This window comes from Notolepis coatsorum, assembly GCF_963971535.1.
Source record: "Notolepis coatsorum genome assembly, chromosome: 7".
NCBI classification, from domain to species: domain Eukaryota; kingdom Metazoa; phylum Chordata; class Actinopteri; order Aulopiformes; family Paralepididae; genus Notolepis; species Notolepis coatsorum.
In genome coordinates this window covers 103,248,304-103,266,469 of record NC_140171.1, presented here as the reverse complement: position 1 = coordinate 103,266,469, position 18,166 = coordinate 103,248,304, and the positions used below count along the sequence as shown (strand labels likewise).

At 43.6% G+C, this 18,166-nt stretch overlaps 1 protein-coding gene across 1 annotated transcript in view; it reads right to left on the bottom strand.

Annotated features, from left to right (window-relative positions):
• The window catches only part of LOC311231933 (adenylate cyclase 9), a 115,520-nt gene that overhangs the window by 42,239 nt on the left and 55,115 nt on the right, over positions 1–18,166 (bottom strand). The window contains exons 2-3 of the mRNA XM_084318569.1: positions 15,123–15,301; positions 7,799–7,906 (exon numbers count right to left, since the gene is read on the bottom strand). Of these exons, the coding sequence (XP_084174695.1) occupies positions 7,799–7,906; positions 15,123–15,301 (287 nt within the window). The remainder of the gene's footprint in view (positions 1–7,798; positions 7,907–15,122; positions 15,302–18,166) is intronic.

The window sequence follows — 18,166 nt, the reverse complement described above, 5'->3', positions numbered from 1 at the left end:
TAGAAGTACGTCCAGTTGACATTTTTCATCTTGCGCCGATCGCTACCGAACTGTATTTCATCATCAATATAATGCATTTAGGGCTATAAATCACGTTCTGAAGAAAGCTGCAGAAAACGATAAACACACACTTATACTTTAGACCATATTTTAGTATGAATATGTGAATGAAAAAGTTTAACGTTGCTACACCCTGAACAATACATATAGGACATTGAATGGGCCATAATAATGGCAATGTAGCAATATAATTTAAAAAGTTATAGCCCTGCAAAGAAGGGGAACTTCTCCATAGACAAATAGAGCTGGCGAGGGATGGTAAATTATGAATTTAACCCATGGCGATCAAAGTGTTAATTGAAAATACAAATTTGATAAAAAAATTATAAAACCCATTCATTTTCACATATCAGTGCCAACTAGGGATGCACCGATATGAAAATTGGCCGCCGATACCGATACCGATTGTTCAACTAACACTATCGGCCGATACCGATACCGATATTTGTATATAAGTATTTGTAATTTTTTTTTTTTTAAATTAAAAAATTTTTAAATTTTCTTTTTTAATGAAACTACTGTATATTTGTACATTTACTTAAAAAAAGGAAACATCAAGAAATATGTTTATGGTATCACTATCTCTCTCCCAGTATCGTCTGGAGGCCTGCAGAGGGATACTATTTTCTCAACCAGAGCTTTCAACCAATGCAATGGAACCATTCTGGAGGCCTGCAGCGGGATACTATTCTCTCAACCAGAGCTTTCAACCAATGCAATGGAACCATTTTGATTGACAGTTGATTCGGCCAATTACGCCACACCGCTAGCACCCACCTCCTGCTGTCCTTACCACCAATCGGCAAGCGCTTATTCATTTTCTACTTTCGGGCATGCCGCCATTGTTCTGTTTGCGAGATACGTTAGCTGCCCGGCCCGCCGACCAGCGCTCCACAGCATGACCAAATGAGACATAATGATTTTACTGCAACAAATGTTATAATAAAACAAAGCCTTTCTATACATTTGTCTGGTTGAAAACTTTATTAACAGATTGCAGAATGTGTAGTTGGGTACGGAATGAGCAACGGAATGGAACCGAGCTATGAACGGACTAACGGAGTAATGCCTTGTTTACTGCTATCTTCGGGTAAATAATATGCTTGTTATTGAACGTGTAACACTAACTATATAACGTTAATGCCACAAAACGAATGTTTGTGTCATTTTAACAGCAGATACTTTCTTAAATGCCATCTTCCCGAGAGAGGGTGTTGACGGGGAGTTGTGTTATTAATAGCATTGAACAGCTAACCGAAAGCTAGCGTTAACTATTGTTAAAGGTTTAGCCATAACGTTACCTTGGCTAAAGTTGGGGCTATTCATAATGCAGCAATAATGGCTGCAGACCTGCAAGCAAAGTACAGCAAGTTGGCAAAGGAGTATTCCAACGCAAATCACATTTTCACCAGTAACGTTAGTCTTGCATCTCCCGGTAGCTAATGAACGGACTCGGAGTAATGCCTTGCTGCTATGGGTAATAATAATATGCTGATGTTATTGTCCGTGTAACACTAACTATATAACGTTAATGCCACAAAACGAATGCCTTGTTAATCATAAGTAGTTACTTTGATGCAGTAGCTTGTGTGTGTGTGTGGGGGACGGCGGGCGTTGTGCAGGTAGGTCGCGAGTGAACTTTTTTGCCTTTTGACGCTACACAAATTGATGGGTATTTATCGGCGACTGCTATCGGCACATTTGAGCTTATCGGCCGATAGGCCGATAGCAGTCAACAAGGCACTTATCGGCCGATACCGATACCCGACCGATATATCGGTGCACCCCTAGTGCCAACATTCATCAAATAAAAGAGATTAAACCCTGCAGTAGCTCGATTGGAGAGGAGCTCAGAGGACCAGTCCAGACCAGCAACAGATCGACTGGAGAGGAGCTGAGGACCAGTCCAGACCAGCAACAGATCGACTGGAGAGGAGCTCAGAGAACCAGTCCAGACCAGCAACAGAAGATCGATTGGAGAGGAGCTCAGAGGACCAGTCCAGACCAGCAACAGCTCGACTGGAGAGGAGCTCAGAGGAACAGGCCAGACCAGCAACAGATCGACTGGAGATGAGCTCAGAGGACCAGTCCAGACCAGCAACAGATCGATTGGAGAGGAGCTCAGAGGACCAGTCCAGACTAGCAACAGCTCGACTGGAGAGGAGCTCAGAGGACCAGTCCAGACCAGCAACAGATCGACTGGAGAGGAGCTCAGAGGACCAGTCCAGACCAGCAACAGCTCGACTGGAGAGGAGCTCAGAGGACCAGTCCAGACTAGCAACAGCTAGACTGGAGAGGAGCTCAGAGGACCAGTCCAGACCAGCAACAGTATATTTGCCTGATTCACTAAATAAGGCTGCAGCTACATTGATCCGTAAATGAACGGATAGAAAATTGAGGGAAGGTATTACTGTCCGTTTGTTTATTTCAAAATTAGAACCTAATGTCAACTCTGTCTGTCCAACAAATGGATACTAGTCATTATAAATGAATAAAAAACAGACGTAGACGGACAGACACAGTGGATCAATGTAGCCACATAGCGTTAAAGATGAAAGTAAGTGCTCTACAGATATTCATTTTGTAAAATGTCTGGTGTCACCGGTAATACCGGTGTTGTCATGAGTTTATTAGTCATGGGAAATTTCACATCACTGCAGCAACCGTGTCTGTAAGACAAGTGATTTGCGAGACGAACGGAGGCGGGGCAAACATAGGGAAATGAAATAGGATCTCCTCACCGAGTCCGACGGCGCCACCAGTGAGTCTCTAGTTTGTGATATATGCAAGGGCCGTGGCTTGCACATGGGGCGTGGCTTAATCATGGGGGGGGGGGGCATGGTTAACCTAGACCAGGGGTGGCCAACCAGTCAGAGACTAAGATCGCTTTCACACAGGGGCTGTTTGGTCCGGACTTTCGGACCAGAATTCGATAGTCCGGTTTTTCGGGTTTGTGTGAATGCGTGTCGAACTCGGTTCGCGGACCAAACAGGCGAACTCTGGTCCGCCTGAAAAACGTCGGTCTCGGTTCGGCTTCATCGAACCAAACGCGAACCAAATATAGGAAGTGATTATTATTCTCTCTCTCTCTCTCTCTCTCTCTCTCTCTCTCTCTCTCTCTCTCTCTCTCTCTCTCTCTCTCTCTCTCTCTCTCTCTCTCTCTCTCTCTCTCTCTCTCTCTCTCTCTCTCTCTCTCTCTCTCTCTCTCTCTCTCTCTCTCTCTCTCTCTCTCTCTCTCTCTCTCTCTCTCTCTCTCTCTCTCTCTCTCTCTCTCTCTCTCTCTCTCTCTCTCTCTCTCTGTGCATCTTGGGAAGAAGGAAGAAAAAACGCGGCTTATTATATTATTAATAAAACAGCTACTTGTGGGCACTCATAAAAACACCGTGGTCTACAAGTTGTTTAGCGAGAGGATGGTGGTAATGTGCTTCAATAGAACAATGGATCAATGCCATGTCAAAACTCGCCTCCGCGGAGGGCTCTGCAGTCCACACACAGACACACACACACACACGCGCGCGCGCACACACACAGGCTCGCAGCCACACACACATTTCCACTGTCCAATAGACAAGCGCCCTTTTCGACCGCGTGACATTGTTCAGATAGTTCGGTGCTGCCTGACAGATTTCTATGTGAACGCAGGCGAACCAAATGAAGAATGCAACAATGTTGCAACTTCACCAACAGAACCGCACAGAGTCCACCAAAACTATATGTGAAAGCGACCTAAGAGCCACAAAAATGACTGTGGTACCACAAAGAGCCACACCATATACCGGCGTTTCTCAACCTTTTTTTTCAGTCACGACACCATTCATGTGTTTATAGGTCTCACCCTCTGGCCTCTGAAGTTGCTAATGTATTTTTTATTTGGGCCTCACATGGTTAAAAGTACCCTATGAGACCCACGGTTGCAAAATTACAAAATCACTTTTAGCCATTTAAAAAAAAAAGATTTAAAAAATGTTAAGCACATGTATAGTCAATTGGTCCTGTTGTTCAGCCTCACAATGCTATTTGATAGTAAATGTGTTTATATGTCCCACCCTCTGGCCTCTGAAGTTGCTAATGTATTTTTTATTTGGGCCTCACAGGGTTAAAGTCAAGTTAGACCGCGCTCTCAGTATCTAACACTGGGTGCTGAAATCCCAAACATTATGAAGAAAAAGGCGAAGGCCGGACCAGCACTCTCACAGGGTTAACCTCTTAAGCCCGAGATATACAATAAAAGTGTATATTTTCAGCATTACGTTTGTTTACCAATGATTTTAACTGTTATTAGTGAAATATAAGATTATAGAAATCTCAGGGCATTGAGTCGGGAACCGGCGCATATTGACAGGAGGAAGTGGCACAGCCAAAAGTGAGTGTAGTCTTTTGAAGGAAGAGACTCAGGGCTTTCGAATTTCGAAAAACTACACTACCCAGCTCACTCCAGCCTCTGTCAATCATCTGACGTCTGGATTTACTTTTTTATTTCTCTTATTTTTTGGGATGATCTCCCACAAACCTGAACGTTATTGCCATAAAACAGAACGCAGTTAGTTTCTCTACCTTTCTGTGAACGTCTTGCAAAAAACGGTGTTGCAATACGATGAAAAATGGTAGAGAAATTTACATTATAAAAAAGATGGCAGAATTCAGTACTATATCTACAAAACCTTCCGTTTAATCGTCTTCCCTTTATTCATTTGCTTAGATTTTTCAGGTCTGGTACATTTTAGCACGGTGTTATTCAGTCAAAGATAATTATTATTATTTTCTTTTTAAAATAGAATTGATATTCTCCTTTGGTTCATTACAATTTACTCAAGCCTAGTAGTAACAGACACACTATTTCTGACACTGATCCATAGATGTCCCTAGATTCAGATACCAAGAACATGCAAATGGACCATTACATTTTTTTAAATGTTTATTCTACGTCCTTATGGAATGAGTGACATAAAATAAAAATATAAAAAAAATAAAAAATTATGGATGGAAGAGCCACACATTGACGGGCAAAGAGCCACATGCGGCTCGTAAGCCGCGGGTTGGCCACCCCTGACGTAGAGACCAATGAAAGTAGAAGTCTATTGAGTTAATTGACAAGTCTATTGGAAGTCTATGAGGCTCATTTATGTGCCTGTCCCTTTATGATAATGGGTGTGTATGTGAGCGGAGCAGTGTCTGTGCCCTTATATGGGCTGCTGAACTGCCTGTGACCTGGCTGGCTCGTTAAGTCTCAGCCAGAGGGCAGAGAGAAGGGGCTAGTAGCGCACATGTCCAACTTATGCTGATTTTGGGAGAACCAAACTCGCTAGAGTGTTACAACAATATTTGTGAGTGCCTTGAGGTGTGTGATCGCTTTGGGGCAAAAAGGTCAGAGATTGAGTGAAAATTTAGGTCATGGTGGCGATTTAGAAAACGTGCCAAATTCAGGATAAAAGCTGCTCCCACACTCTAGGATCTCAACATTCTGCGATGCATTACTATGGGCCAAAATGTACTAAAAGTATTCAAATAAAATACTTGTCGTCGACCAATTTGAACATTTTTAATTCAAGTCCTTCCGTCAGCATAATTATGTGTGATGTTTCATCCAAATCAGCTCAGAACTGTAGAGATTATGGCTGGAGCGGGCAGGCAGGCAGGCAGGCAGGCAGACAGAAAGACAGCACTTTGAGCTGCATGGGTGTAATTAGTGCAGAGCCCTGCTAATGGGATATTTATTTCGGAATATATGACTGAATGCACTGTTAATATTATGTGTGTGTGTGTGTGGGGGGGGGGGGGGTATGTGTGTGTGTGGGGCATCTTTTTAATAGCCTTTTCGTTGATTTTTTCTAGTTTTAGCTCTTCTTATTTTGTGTTCTTTTACTCTTTTACTAGTTTTAGCCCTTCACATTTCATGTTCTTTTTTACTCTTTTACTAGTTTAAAGGTCCCATGTCTTATAAATGGCCTTTTCCAGTGTTTAGCATTGTTTTCTAGCAATGTGGGGTCTGTGTCTCTAATTCTCATTTTGACTCATCAGTCTAGTCTCGAGTTCACGAGATCCTCCCTCACTGAACTAAGCCATTCTGATTTGACTGTTTTGCTGACGTGAATAAGGCACTGGTTGTAGTCACCGCCCACAATCAACAATACGCTCAACAACAGAGCGAGTGGAAATAATGCAGAAGCAGTCTCCCTGTCCCCGCTCACACAGCGCACACGCGCACACGGAGCGACGTATCCTATCTCTCTCTCCCTCGGCCTCGCTCTCTCCACGGTCCACCTGCATTTTACACACAATCGCAGTCGAGCCGCTCACACAGCGCACACGCACACAGACGTATCCTCTCTCTCTCTCTCGCTCGCTCGTTCTCTCTCTCGTATACATGTATCACGCCGTGTGGGTGACTGTCACTCAAAGCGCTTATGGGCAGAGCCCAGCCCAAAAGAGCTTGAAATCTTGAAGTGGAAAAATGCTGCTTTAGAGTACTTGATTAGAAATACAAAACAATGAATTTTTTTGAAAAAGAAACTTACAGATGTGTCCCATAGACTCACAGGAATTGTGTAACATTGCCCAAATAGTGAAAGGAATAGCAAAACATGGGACCTTGAACTCATTCAACACCAGTCACGAGTATAGTCGGGTTAACTCGCCGACCGTGCAGCGCCAATCACGAGTATAGTCGGGTTTTGGTCGTTATTTCTTTTATTAGCTATATCCATTCATTTTCATCCATCCAGCCTGATGTTGTCATTGGGAATGGGTCTGAGCTCGCAAAAGGGCAAATACCGCCGCCTATGCCTTCCAGCTGGTATTGCACTCCATTGGAAATGGTGTAGTTTCTTTTCTGGGACGATCCGAGCCGTGCGGGTGGGGGTTTAGGTGCTCAGGCGAGGTAGGCTTCAACAACGATGGTATGGAACAGTAACCCCGCCCGCCCGTCCATGTGTAACGCTCTGTAATGTGGCACGGACCTCCACAAGCAGTATTTGGAATGGCGATCAGATAATTGGATTATTTCTTTTGCATTACATCAGATACAAGGTAAGAACACTATATATAAATTTGATCGTTGATCTGATATTTCTTTCTACCTTGATCGAAGCTGTCTCTGTGTGTGTGTGTGGCTGTGTGCCGTTGGGTGCAGGAGGTGGCGGGGGAGCCCTGCGGTCCAGGGCTATTTTCATTCTTGCATGAGGAAGGATAATAATGATAATCTAGCATTGATTTCAGGAAGATTCGATAATCAGGCGAAAAATGACAATGTTTTTAGTGTATTCCACTAAACCGCTATTATCGCATCTTTTTCTGGAATTACTCAGAAGCACCCAAACTATATTCATATTCAAAACGGTATAAAACGGAAATGTACCGATGAAAAAACAATCTGTTTCATGGATGTTGACTGGAAGCAACTCACTGACAGTCGACGGGTGTATTAGACCCATAGATATAATATAAGATATATTTTAAGCACTCGCAAATCTCCCAGTCCCCCCATTGATTAAAGCGATGGCGTACTAGCGCCCTCTGGCGCATTAAGCGATGGCGCAGAATGAGTTAAGTCCTACTTATTTTATGTTCTTTTTTTTACTCTCTTATTAGTTTTTATGTTCTTCTACACTGTAGTGCCTTGAGATATGTTCCACAAATATAAAGTGCCCCTACAAATCGAATATATTATTATTGGGAGGGTGTGTGTGTGTGTGTGGGGGGGGGGGGGGGGGTGTACCGTATGTGTGTGTGTTTCCTTTACTTTGCCACTGCTGGTCTTGTGCTCATCCTGGCAGCCGTTCAGCACAGTCCCATCGTCCCCCTGATCTCTCCCGGAGGACAGGACCCCGCTGCAGGAGACACAGGGGGCCTGGAGACGTGGAGGTGGGGGAGGGATGGAGAGAGGGAGGGATGGAGAGAGAGGGAGGGAGAGAGAGGGTGGGATGGAGAGAGGGAGGGAGGGAGGGAGGGAGAGAGGAATGGAGAGAGGGAGGGATGGAGAGAGGGGGGAATGGAGAGAGAGGGAGAGAGAGAGGGAGAGAGAGAGAGGGAGGGAGAGAGAAGGTGGGATGGAGAGAGGGTGGGAGGGATGGAGAGAGGGAGGGAAGAAGAGAGGGAGGGAGAGAGGGTGGGAAGGAGAGAGAGGGAGGGATATAGGGAGGGATGGAGAGAGGGTGAGAGGGAGGGGAGGGAGAGAGGGTGGGAAGGAGAGAGGGAGGGATAGAGGGAGGGATGGAGAGAGGGAGGGATGGAGAGAGGGAGGGACGGAGAGAGAGAGGGAGGGATGGAAAGAGGGTGGGAGGGAGAGATGGAGTGAGGGAGGGAGGGATGGAGAGGGAGGGAGGGATGGAGAGAGGGAAGGGAGGAGAGAGGGATGGAGAGAGGGAGGGACGGAGAGAGAGAGGGATGGACGGAGAGAGGGAGGGAAGGAGAGGGAAGGAGAGAGGGAGGGATGGAGAGAGGGAGGGAAGGAAGGATAGAAGGAGAGATGTGGAAGTTAACTAAGAAAACGAGACAAGAATAACAACTTGATATTTAGACCAGGTTTCCAAAATGAATGGAAGTGAATGAGGAGCCTGACACCTGGGAGGAATACATTTACATTTAGTCATCTAGCTCAGGGGTTCCCAAAGTGGGAAAAAAAATTATAAAAATAATAATAAATCCAAAAAAAATATTTTCCACATTTCTTTTTTTTTGCAGTCAGGCCACTGAACTTAGGCTATGGTTAGACTAGTGTATTCCTGGCGTTTTTTTATACGTTTTTGACGACGTTTGATGTCCTATCTACACAGAAATGCGTTTTTTGGCGTTTTTTTGTGGATACGGCTAAAACGCAAAATTGTGTTTGCGTTTGGAGATACGCAAAAAAACGCTTCGACAACAGCGTGTAGTCAGCACGGAGCAGTTGTTGCGAAAACGCCCATGCGCAGTAGATACCATCTGCGTGCCCTTCCGGTGACAACAGTGTGTGTGTTTGGGACAGAGCTCCGTGTCCCAAATAGCTTCAGCTACCATGTGTTGTCAAGTTATTGTTATAAGGACCCCAGTCCAAGCTACAACAGTCTGCATTCCCTTAACAATTGTTTGTATTGAGCCGTATTGTATTGTACCCATATGCAATATGTTAAATAAAGTTTACATCCATTCATTCTGCTAGCATTACCGATTGCATGAGCAGCTGGCTAACGTGAGCTATCAGGATTCAGACCCTGTTAGCTCAGAGTTCCTCTTTCAACTTAACAAGCATTAAACAAAATGGCCCAGTCATCTATTCACCTTTGTTTAATACACACAGCGTTGTCTCTAATGTTATCTAACTACTGATAGCTCGCGATATCATCAATTTCGTGCTGGCTAAGTAGCGTGAGCTAACGTTAGCTTCTAGCCACAATGCTATATTGTTATAATGGCATACTCCATTGACGTTAGCATGCAGCTAACAATGCTACCGATCGTTTTTTAGACTAAACTATCCGCTCTTGGTGGTCACTTGTGTTGATGTTAGTTTTGTTTCATCAACAAATGACAGGCAGAACACACAGTGAATGTATCCGTTTTGTTTATTGCACTTTTATTAGGCTTTGCTGAAAAATTATTGCTGCATTGAGTGCATCTTGCATTGCAAGATGGTGGCGCGGCATAGGCGCCTGCCTTATTGACATTTTCTTTGCTGGAGCTTCCACCAGGAAGTGTATTGGCACATTCGTTCTGATTGGTTGAAATTGCCTTCATGTTTGCCACCTACTGCCACCTACTGCTTTGGCAGTGTACTACATCAGTGTGCTCGGCTGACAAAAACGGGAAAAAAACGAAAGTGTGACTCGAGGCGCATGACGTCGCGGCGATACGCGGCGATACGTATAAGAAAACAATACGAAATGATACGAAAGGTGTAACCTCAGCCTTAGAAGCAGGCCAGGCCAGTGTTTCTAGATGCAGCAGCGCAATAGTTAGATAACCTAGGTGGGGAACAACCAGGAGATCACTGCAACTCACACAAGTTGGAGAACTATCTCTCTCTCTCTCTCTCTCTCTCTTGCTCTCACACACACACAAAGGGAGCCGCATGTGATTGGTAGAGGCGGGACCCTTACACAAAACTGTTGTTGCTAATCATTGACACATGCTAGCCTGTAATAATCCCCCCTAGAAAAATCTACTTTGCATTTGATATATTGCAAATATATGCCATCACACACACTGGCATTTAAAGGGTTAGAATTATAAAATGAATATGTGGTGTTATGATCAGGGCTGAAGTTGAATAAAAGATTGTATTTTTTTCAATCTGACATTACAAAAAAAAGAAAATCCATCAAAATCAGTGTTGTTGCAAATGCTAGCCTGTTTTTTTAGTTTTTTTTAAGATTTGTTTTTTTAGCGTTTATCGCTTTATTCTACTGGGCAGTCCAGTAGAGAGAGAGAGAGAGAGAGAGAGAGAGAGAGAGAGGTGAAACGGGAGACAGAGTGGGGGGAAGACATTCGACAAAAAACGACGGGTTCGGGAATCGAACCCGGGTCGGCCGTGCCGCGACTCATCGCGTTATGTGGTTCGCCACTGGGGCGCCCGCTAGCCTGTTTTTTAACAATAATTTGTGATTCCATCACAAACACTGGCATTTAAAGGTTACAAATAAAAAAATTCCTGCACCAGAATGCAGGAAATTAAGTCTTTATAACAAAAAAAATCCTGGTGGGGGACCCCCTGCTTAAAAAGTGGCCTGACTGGGGCTATATTTTGCACTATATTTCCTGGCCTGAATGATTTCCCCAGTCCGGCCCTGGTTAAAAGCCTCCAATGCTTATTAGTGTGTGTGCGTTTGAACGTTTGCATGTTTCAACCATACATTTCCATTTATATTCCAATTCCATTTTTTACCTCCTATAATAGTGGGGGTCGCGGCTCTCTGACACCGTTATTTGGGGTTCGCGGCCTGAAAAGTTTGGGAACCCCTGATCTAGCTGACGCTTTTATCCAAAGCGACTTAGAAGTTCTGTACAACAGGTCAACAGGAAGGGTACAACTCTTAAAGCTGAGTAACAATGTTCATCAAACAGCGCTTAACATTTTGTGCATAGTAGTAAAGATATTAGTATAGTAGGTAGAGTGCATGATAGTATAAGACAGTAAAACGTTTTATTTAATTTTTTTATTTATTTTTTGGATATTGATTGAAGAAGTGTGTTTTTAGTCTACGGCGAAAGATTAGTCAGGTTTCAGCGGAATAGACGACAGGGACAGTGGTCGCTAGCTTACCTGTAGATAGATGCACTTAAATAGAGGTAACACTGCTGAAACTTGACAAATTCTACTATTTCCCCAAGGGGATCAAGATAATATCTTATCTTAATTTATATTAACACTTTGATCGCCATGGGTTAAATTCATAATTTACCATCCCTAGCCAGCTCTATTTGTCTATGGAGAAGTTCCCCTTCTTTGCAGGGCTATAACTTTTTAAATTCTATTGATAAATTGCCATTATTATGGCCCATTCAATGTCCTATATCCATTGTTCAGGGTGTAGCAACGATATACTTTTTCATTCACATATTCATACTAAAATATGGTCTAAAGCAGTGGTTCTCAAACTTTTTACACCAAGTACCACCTGAGAACGTAGCTGGCTCTCCAAGTACCACCATATGACCGGCGTTAAAATACAGTCTATTAGCTATGCACAGTTCACGCAGGAGGCAAATGTATTCCTAATACCATTATTTATTGTTAACTTTTGTCAGACACAGCCACAATGTACAAAGGGATAGCACTAGAACTAGCAAACGCTTCCACAACTCATACAATGCAAGGGGCATTGAGAACATAATAACTAATATTCTCACATAGCAAGTGAGAAAATTAAGAACAACTGTATTTCAGCAAATGTACTTAATATTCTCTCTCTCTCTCTCTCTCTCTCACAGCAAGCAATTGTCCGTCATTCTCTCTCACACTCACACACACACACACACACACACAATTATTTTGTTACAAAAACTTAATTTCCTGCATTCTGGTGCAGGAATTTTTGATTTTTTACCCTTTAAATGCCAGTTTGTGTGATGGCATCACAAATTATTGTTAAAAAAAACACAAAAAGTAAAATATTTACAATATATCAAATGCAAAGTACATTTTTCTGGGGGGGATTATTACAGGCTAGGCATGTGTCAATGATTGGCAGCAACACATATTTTGATGGATTTTTTGTAATGTCAGATTTAACACCAACTCTTTTCAGAAAAGTGGGAGTATTTCATTTTTTATCTGACATTACAAGAAATCTAAAAATAAATGGTTATGATCAGGGCTGAAGTTGAATTAAAGATTTATGACTGTTTAGACTGCATTACTCTCTGTCACAGTGATCTCCTGGTTGTTCCCCACTTAGATTATCTAACTATCGCACTGCCGCAACCAGAAACACTGGCCTGGCCTGCTTCTAAGTTCAGTGGCCTGACTGCAAAAAAAAAAAAATAATAATAATTTGTTTAGCTTTTTTGGAAATGTTTTCAACTCAAGTACCACCAGCAGTACCACCAATTACCACTAGTGGTACGCGTACCACAGTTTGAGAACCACTGGTCTAAAGTATAAGTATGTTTTTATCGTTTTCTGCAGCTTTCTCCAGAACTTGATTTATAGCTCCAAATGCATTATATTGATGATGAAATACAGTTTGATAGCAATCGGCGCGAGATAAAAAATGTCAACTGGACGTGGTTCTAGAAGTTACTACGTATCATCTGATATTGACCGGATGAGCGAGGGGGCGTTTATAATTCCGTGGGCAACGTTATACCATTCGTATTGTGGGTCATATGGTCATCAGAGCAGTTTATATGGAATACGTTAGAAAATAACGCTGGATCTTACCGTATGTTCCTCGCGCCGTTGGACGATCAGCGTGGAGTAGACAGTTTTCGATTATGGGATGTTGATCCTGATGAACCATTTCCAGGTTGTATAATACTATATACGTCCAAATAACGTTGTTTATTGAGTTAGGGCGAGCGATTGATCATCCAGTGTGTTGAGATGGAGTCCGGCTACCGATCGCGAGTGCCCGGACGACATATGGATGAGCACTTCCTGTTTGGCGCGCCCCTCCCTCTTGGCCGATCTGCAGATCGGCCACCAGATGGCGCTCTTGAACCGTTAGACAGTTGAGTGGAGCTCACCAGTACATCTCATGTCTCCGGAGGAGAAATATGATTTCGATCACAGATTTTTGAATTATTGATATCAAAGACGAGTTACGGCGTCTTCGGCAGAATGAGCATGGCTAGGAATGACGTCTAAACACGTCATCGGCGATTAAAGTGTTAAAGTGAAATATAGGCTTGGGCTAAAATCAACAAGCAAAGCAAACCAAAATTATCTTCATAATTTTAATAGGCAGAATATTTTATTATACTTGTACTTTCAAATGACCACCAAATGGCCAACATTCTGCTTTCAGATGCCCATCGGTGCCCGTCTAATGTTTAGAATCTCAATAAACCATAAACATTAAATAATGCCATCTTAGGGCGGCCGGGTAGTGCAGCGGACTAAGCGTCTGTCTACCACCACAGAGACAGTGGGATCGAATCCAGCTGTGGTGCTTCCGGGTTGGCCGACCGTCCATACTAACACAATTGGCAGTGTTAGCGGGTGGGAAACCCGGCGAGGGTGGGTCCTGGTCGTTGTAAACAGCGACTCCTACAGTTCGGTCGGGGCACCTGCACAGCAAGGGAAGGATCTAAGAGAGGTAGTGTGACCTTCCACACGTTACACTCTCCCAGTGAGAGTCCGCGCTGCCAGGTGAAAAGAAGCGGTGGGCTGGGTACACATGTGTCGGAGGAAGCATGTGATAGTCTCCGCCCTCCCGGACCGACGGTAGGGGGTAGAGTGCGCAACGACCAGGAAGGGGATTGGGAATTGGCATAACGACTAACATTGGGATGGGAGAAAAACGGAAAAAAAGGAGGAAAAAGATAATAAAAAAAATATATAAATAATAATGCCATCTTACGATGGCTTCATGCTTAACACTTTCAGCGCCAATCACGTAATATTACGCGTTTGTTCGCCAACCGCTGAGCGCCAAAAGCGTAATATTATTTTACGTTTTTAGATCGTTTTTTATTTTTTTAACACTTTGAGTGCCACTCACGAGATTTCTCTGGTTTTTTATAGGTGGTTGCTAGCCACTCACGAGATTTCTCGGAATTATTATTATTATTTTTTTTTAGCGATCTGAAAAATTATTGCATCACCCGAGCCTAGCCGAGCGGCGCCGGCGATCACTGTGGAAAAAAGCGCCCCCTGTCGTCTCCCAGATGACATAAGTGATTTTGGAATGGACTCAATGAAAATGAATGGGGAAAAAAATCCGGTACTCCACATTTTCCAGTTCACTGATCCAGCCGGGGTTACCACAGTTCATTCTGGAACCTCAGATCCCCGCTGATCATGGAGATCTACAGTATCGGAAGTGGAAGTTAGTGTAACATTGAAGTTATGACCAAAACGGAGTGAGTGGAAAATAATGCGGAAGCGCTTTCCCAGTCAGACACTTGCACTGTATAGTATAGTAATGCCACCGTTCTTGCCTGTTCGGAAACCAGTGAAGATGTCGGGTGTGTGAAACACTGTTGCTGCTGCTATACTGTATTGTTGCACATTGCATTTTTACCCACTGCTAATTATTGCACATTGCTCATTGCACATCACATAACATAAATTGTTCTTGTTGGAACTGTACATAGCCATTTTGTTATTTATATTTTATATAGTATAATATCTACATCCTGTTATCTACACTGCACACTTTTTTTTTGGAACTGTACATAGACATCTTGCTGTTATTTTATCTTATTTTATTTTATTTATATTCTATTGGATGCTGCTATGGTCAAGGAACCACAACGAAGTGAATTTCAAATATTTTCTTTGTATGGTAGTGAATGACGTGACAATAAATTTATCGGAATCGGAATCCGTGTGCTGGAAGGTGTGGGAGGAGCCAAGAGGAATGACGTGACAGATGACAAGCCACAAGACCAACACCTCCCTCCCCTTTGCCCTGCTGACCTACCATGGTTCTGTCCGGGGATCTGAGCGGTAGCGGGGGCTCGGTGGCCTGCGCCCCCCAAGGGATGAGATCTGGGGTGTGGGGATGAGGACATGGAGGAAGACAGTCGCCCCCAAACTCCACACAGCTACACTGGACATCATGTTCCAACTTCCTCCCAGAGATCAGGTAGGTATTGAGTCCTGCAGGACAACACAAACACACGTTATTAGTGTGTATATAAACAATGCACAAATATTAGCATACAATGCATAGAAATATAGATTGGTTAACATTGTGTGCCTAATTAACATTTGTTGTCAGTTAACATAGACAGCGGCTCAGGAGGTAGAGCAGTCGTCTGGTAATTGGAACTTGGAAGGTTCCCGGTTTGATTCCTGGCTTCTCCCGGCAGCATGTCGAAGTGTCCTTGAGCAACCCCTAACCTAACTGCTCCCGATGAGCAGGTTGGCACCTTGCATCAGGCACGTGCACACATTAGAGCCCAACGAGTGCTCGAGCACCTGCCCTTTTGAGCCTCATAAAAAAGTGCAATTTTTTTTTACCGTTGCGCATATAGACTGCCCTTCCAACTGAAAAATGTCAGGATAAAATAAAAATATTAGGTAAAGAGAGAGAGATGCCCCGTATTCCATTGCAGTTTGCACGTCCTCCTCAGTGTGCCTCTCCGCGGACCTATATATTTTATGCATTGGGTGGTGGTGGTGGTGACGATGACGATGACGATGATGATAGAAACCGCTGTGGCCCATACAGTTGAATGCTGGCATTACACTCACTGAGGGACACGAAGAAGTTAAGTCCGATGGGATTTGGGAATCTCAAATACAAATCGGGATTGGAATAAAAAAGGCATTTATATTAAACAATACAGAATATACAGCACTTCTTGGGGTCTGTAGGGTAAGCACTTATTCCCTCCCCCCTGAACATTTATGGAGATGTATGGGCCTTTTAAGTCAGTGATAAAAGTGTCTTTCAAGGATAAGTGAGCTCCTGCACTGATTATTATAGTTCAATATTCAATATTTGATCACCAAAACCCCCCAAAAAACATATAAAGGGGGCCCCCGTCCAAAAAGGGCCTAAAAGAAACGGGATTGCACGCTCGGTTCTAACACACACAGGTATAATGCCCTTTTCAGCCTTTGAGCACCTGCCCGTCTAAAGTCTTGTGCACGTACATCCCTGCCTTGCATGGTCGCCACCACCACTGGTGTGTGAATGTGTGAGTGAATGGGTGAATGTGAGGCATACGTTGCAAAGTGCTTTGGATAAAAGCACCATATAAATACAGTCCATTTACCATTTACCAATGCATTGATACATACATCTATATTGCTATTAAGTGTAGTGTAGGGCTGGAAGGTCTACCGAATATGAAGGTGTGGATTTTTACTATACCGTTGATACCATGATATATATATACATATAACATCATAAAAAAAACATACTGTATATTTAGTAAAATAAAATAGACCATTTTGAATGAAATAGGACCATGACAATTGTATTAGAAGACAAAAACAAAAAATACGTCATATCACATTGGAATTTGTACTGGAAAACTAACGTCAAATACAGTTATGTCGTCAAAACTGTATATAACATCTGCATATTCTACTCCATTGATGTAGACAGACGGACAGGCAGGCGGACAGGCAGACGGACGGACAGGCAGGCGGACAGGCAGGCGGACAGGCAGACGGACAGGCAGACGGACAGGCAGGCGGACAGGCAGGCGGACAGGCAGACGGACAGGCAGACGGACAGGCAGACGGACAGGCAGGCGGACAGGCAGGCGGACAGGCAGACGGACAGGCAGACGTGTGGAAACGTAATCCTAGGTGTTTCACAGAAAAGTGTTTGCACAACAGCATAGAGCTTTGGCCCTGTTCACACTAGAGTGGGGCCAACAAGAACATACACAAACAGTGGATTAGAGAGGTGGCCAGGGGCCAGCTGATATCAGCCTGTCCAAACACACGCTAACCTGGTTAGCGGTGTTCACTCACTGTTCAAATACATACTAGGTGCTATTTACACTGCTGAAAGATTATGATTTTTACGTATAGCTTCCAAGAGAACTAGCTACTCTGGGCAAATGATCTGAAGCCATATGTTTGCAATACAAAAAAAGGTATCTCTTGGTTGAAGATCTCTTTAAAGCCACATTAGAGCAACAATCCTCTTATACAATACACAAGTCATTCTCTATACTGTATATGCACAAATCTAACCTAACTCTCTCAGTTCAATATTAATATAGTGCATATTAATGCGAGCAAGCCAAATGCTTTCATTGATGCATCTATTGAGCTGCTGCTGATAACATCAGTCTTGTCTTTGTCCAGACGTGGTGCCGCTTAGGTTTAGGTTTACTTTATTTGTTCAAGGGGGACAGTGTACATTAATAAAACATTTTACAGATGTAAATGCACCCAATTTTAGCCAAAAGGCAAATTTTCATTGGCAGTCCCCCTGTGGTGCTGACCACCTTGCTTGTTTCCTTTTGACAAAGGGAGGGTGGCTTGTGTGCTGGACTGGATTGGACTGGACTGGACCAATTGAACTGATTGGACGGCTCGTGATATTTGTGTCTATTTTTTGGTCTATTTCTTCTGCGAGTCATGAGTGTCTCTACATAATGGACTGCGTTTATATCCAAAGCGCATTACAACTTATGCCTCACATTCACCCATTCACTAACACATTGACACAACGACGGCGAAGGCAACCATGCAAGGTGCCGACCTGCTCATCCAGAGCAGTTAGTTGTTAAGTGTCTTGCTCAAGGACACTTCGAAGCGCTGCCGGGAGGAGCGGGAATGTAACCCGGGAACCTTCTGATTAACAGACAACCCGCTCTACCTCCTGAGCCACTGTCATGTGAATGGAGAAGAGGAGCCAGGATCCTGCTCTTCTGGTGTGAACAGCCAGGCTCCGAGGTGTGTCCCTGGTGTAAGACGAGTGGAACCTTCCAAAACAATAAGCCATGAGTGACAAAGGGTCTGAAAGGAGTGCTTCATGAGAAGAAGCCAACGGTA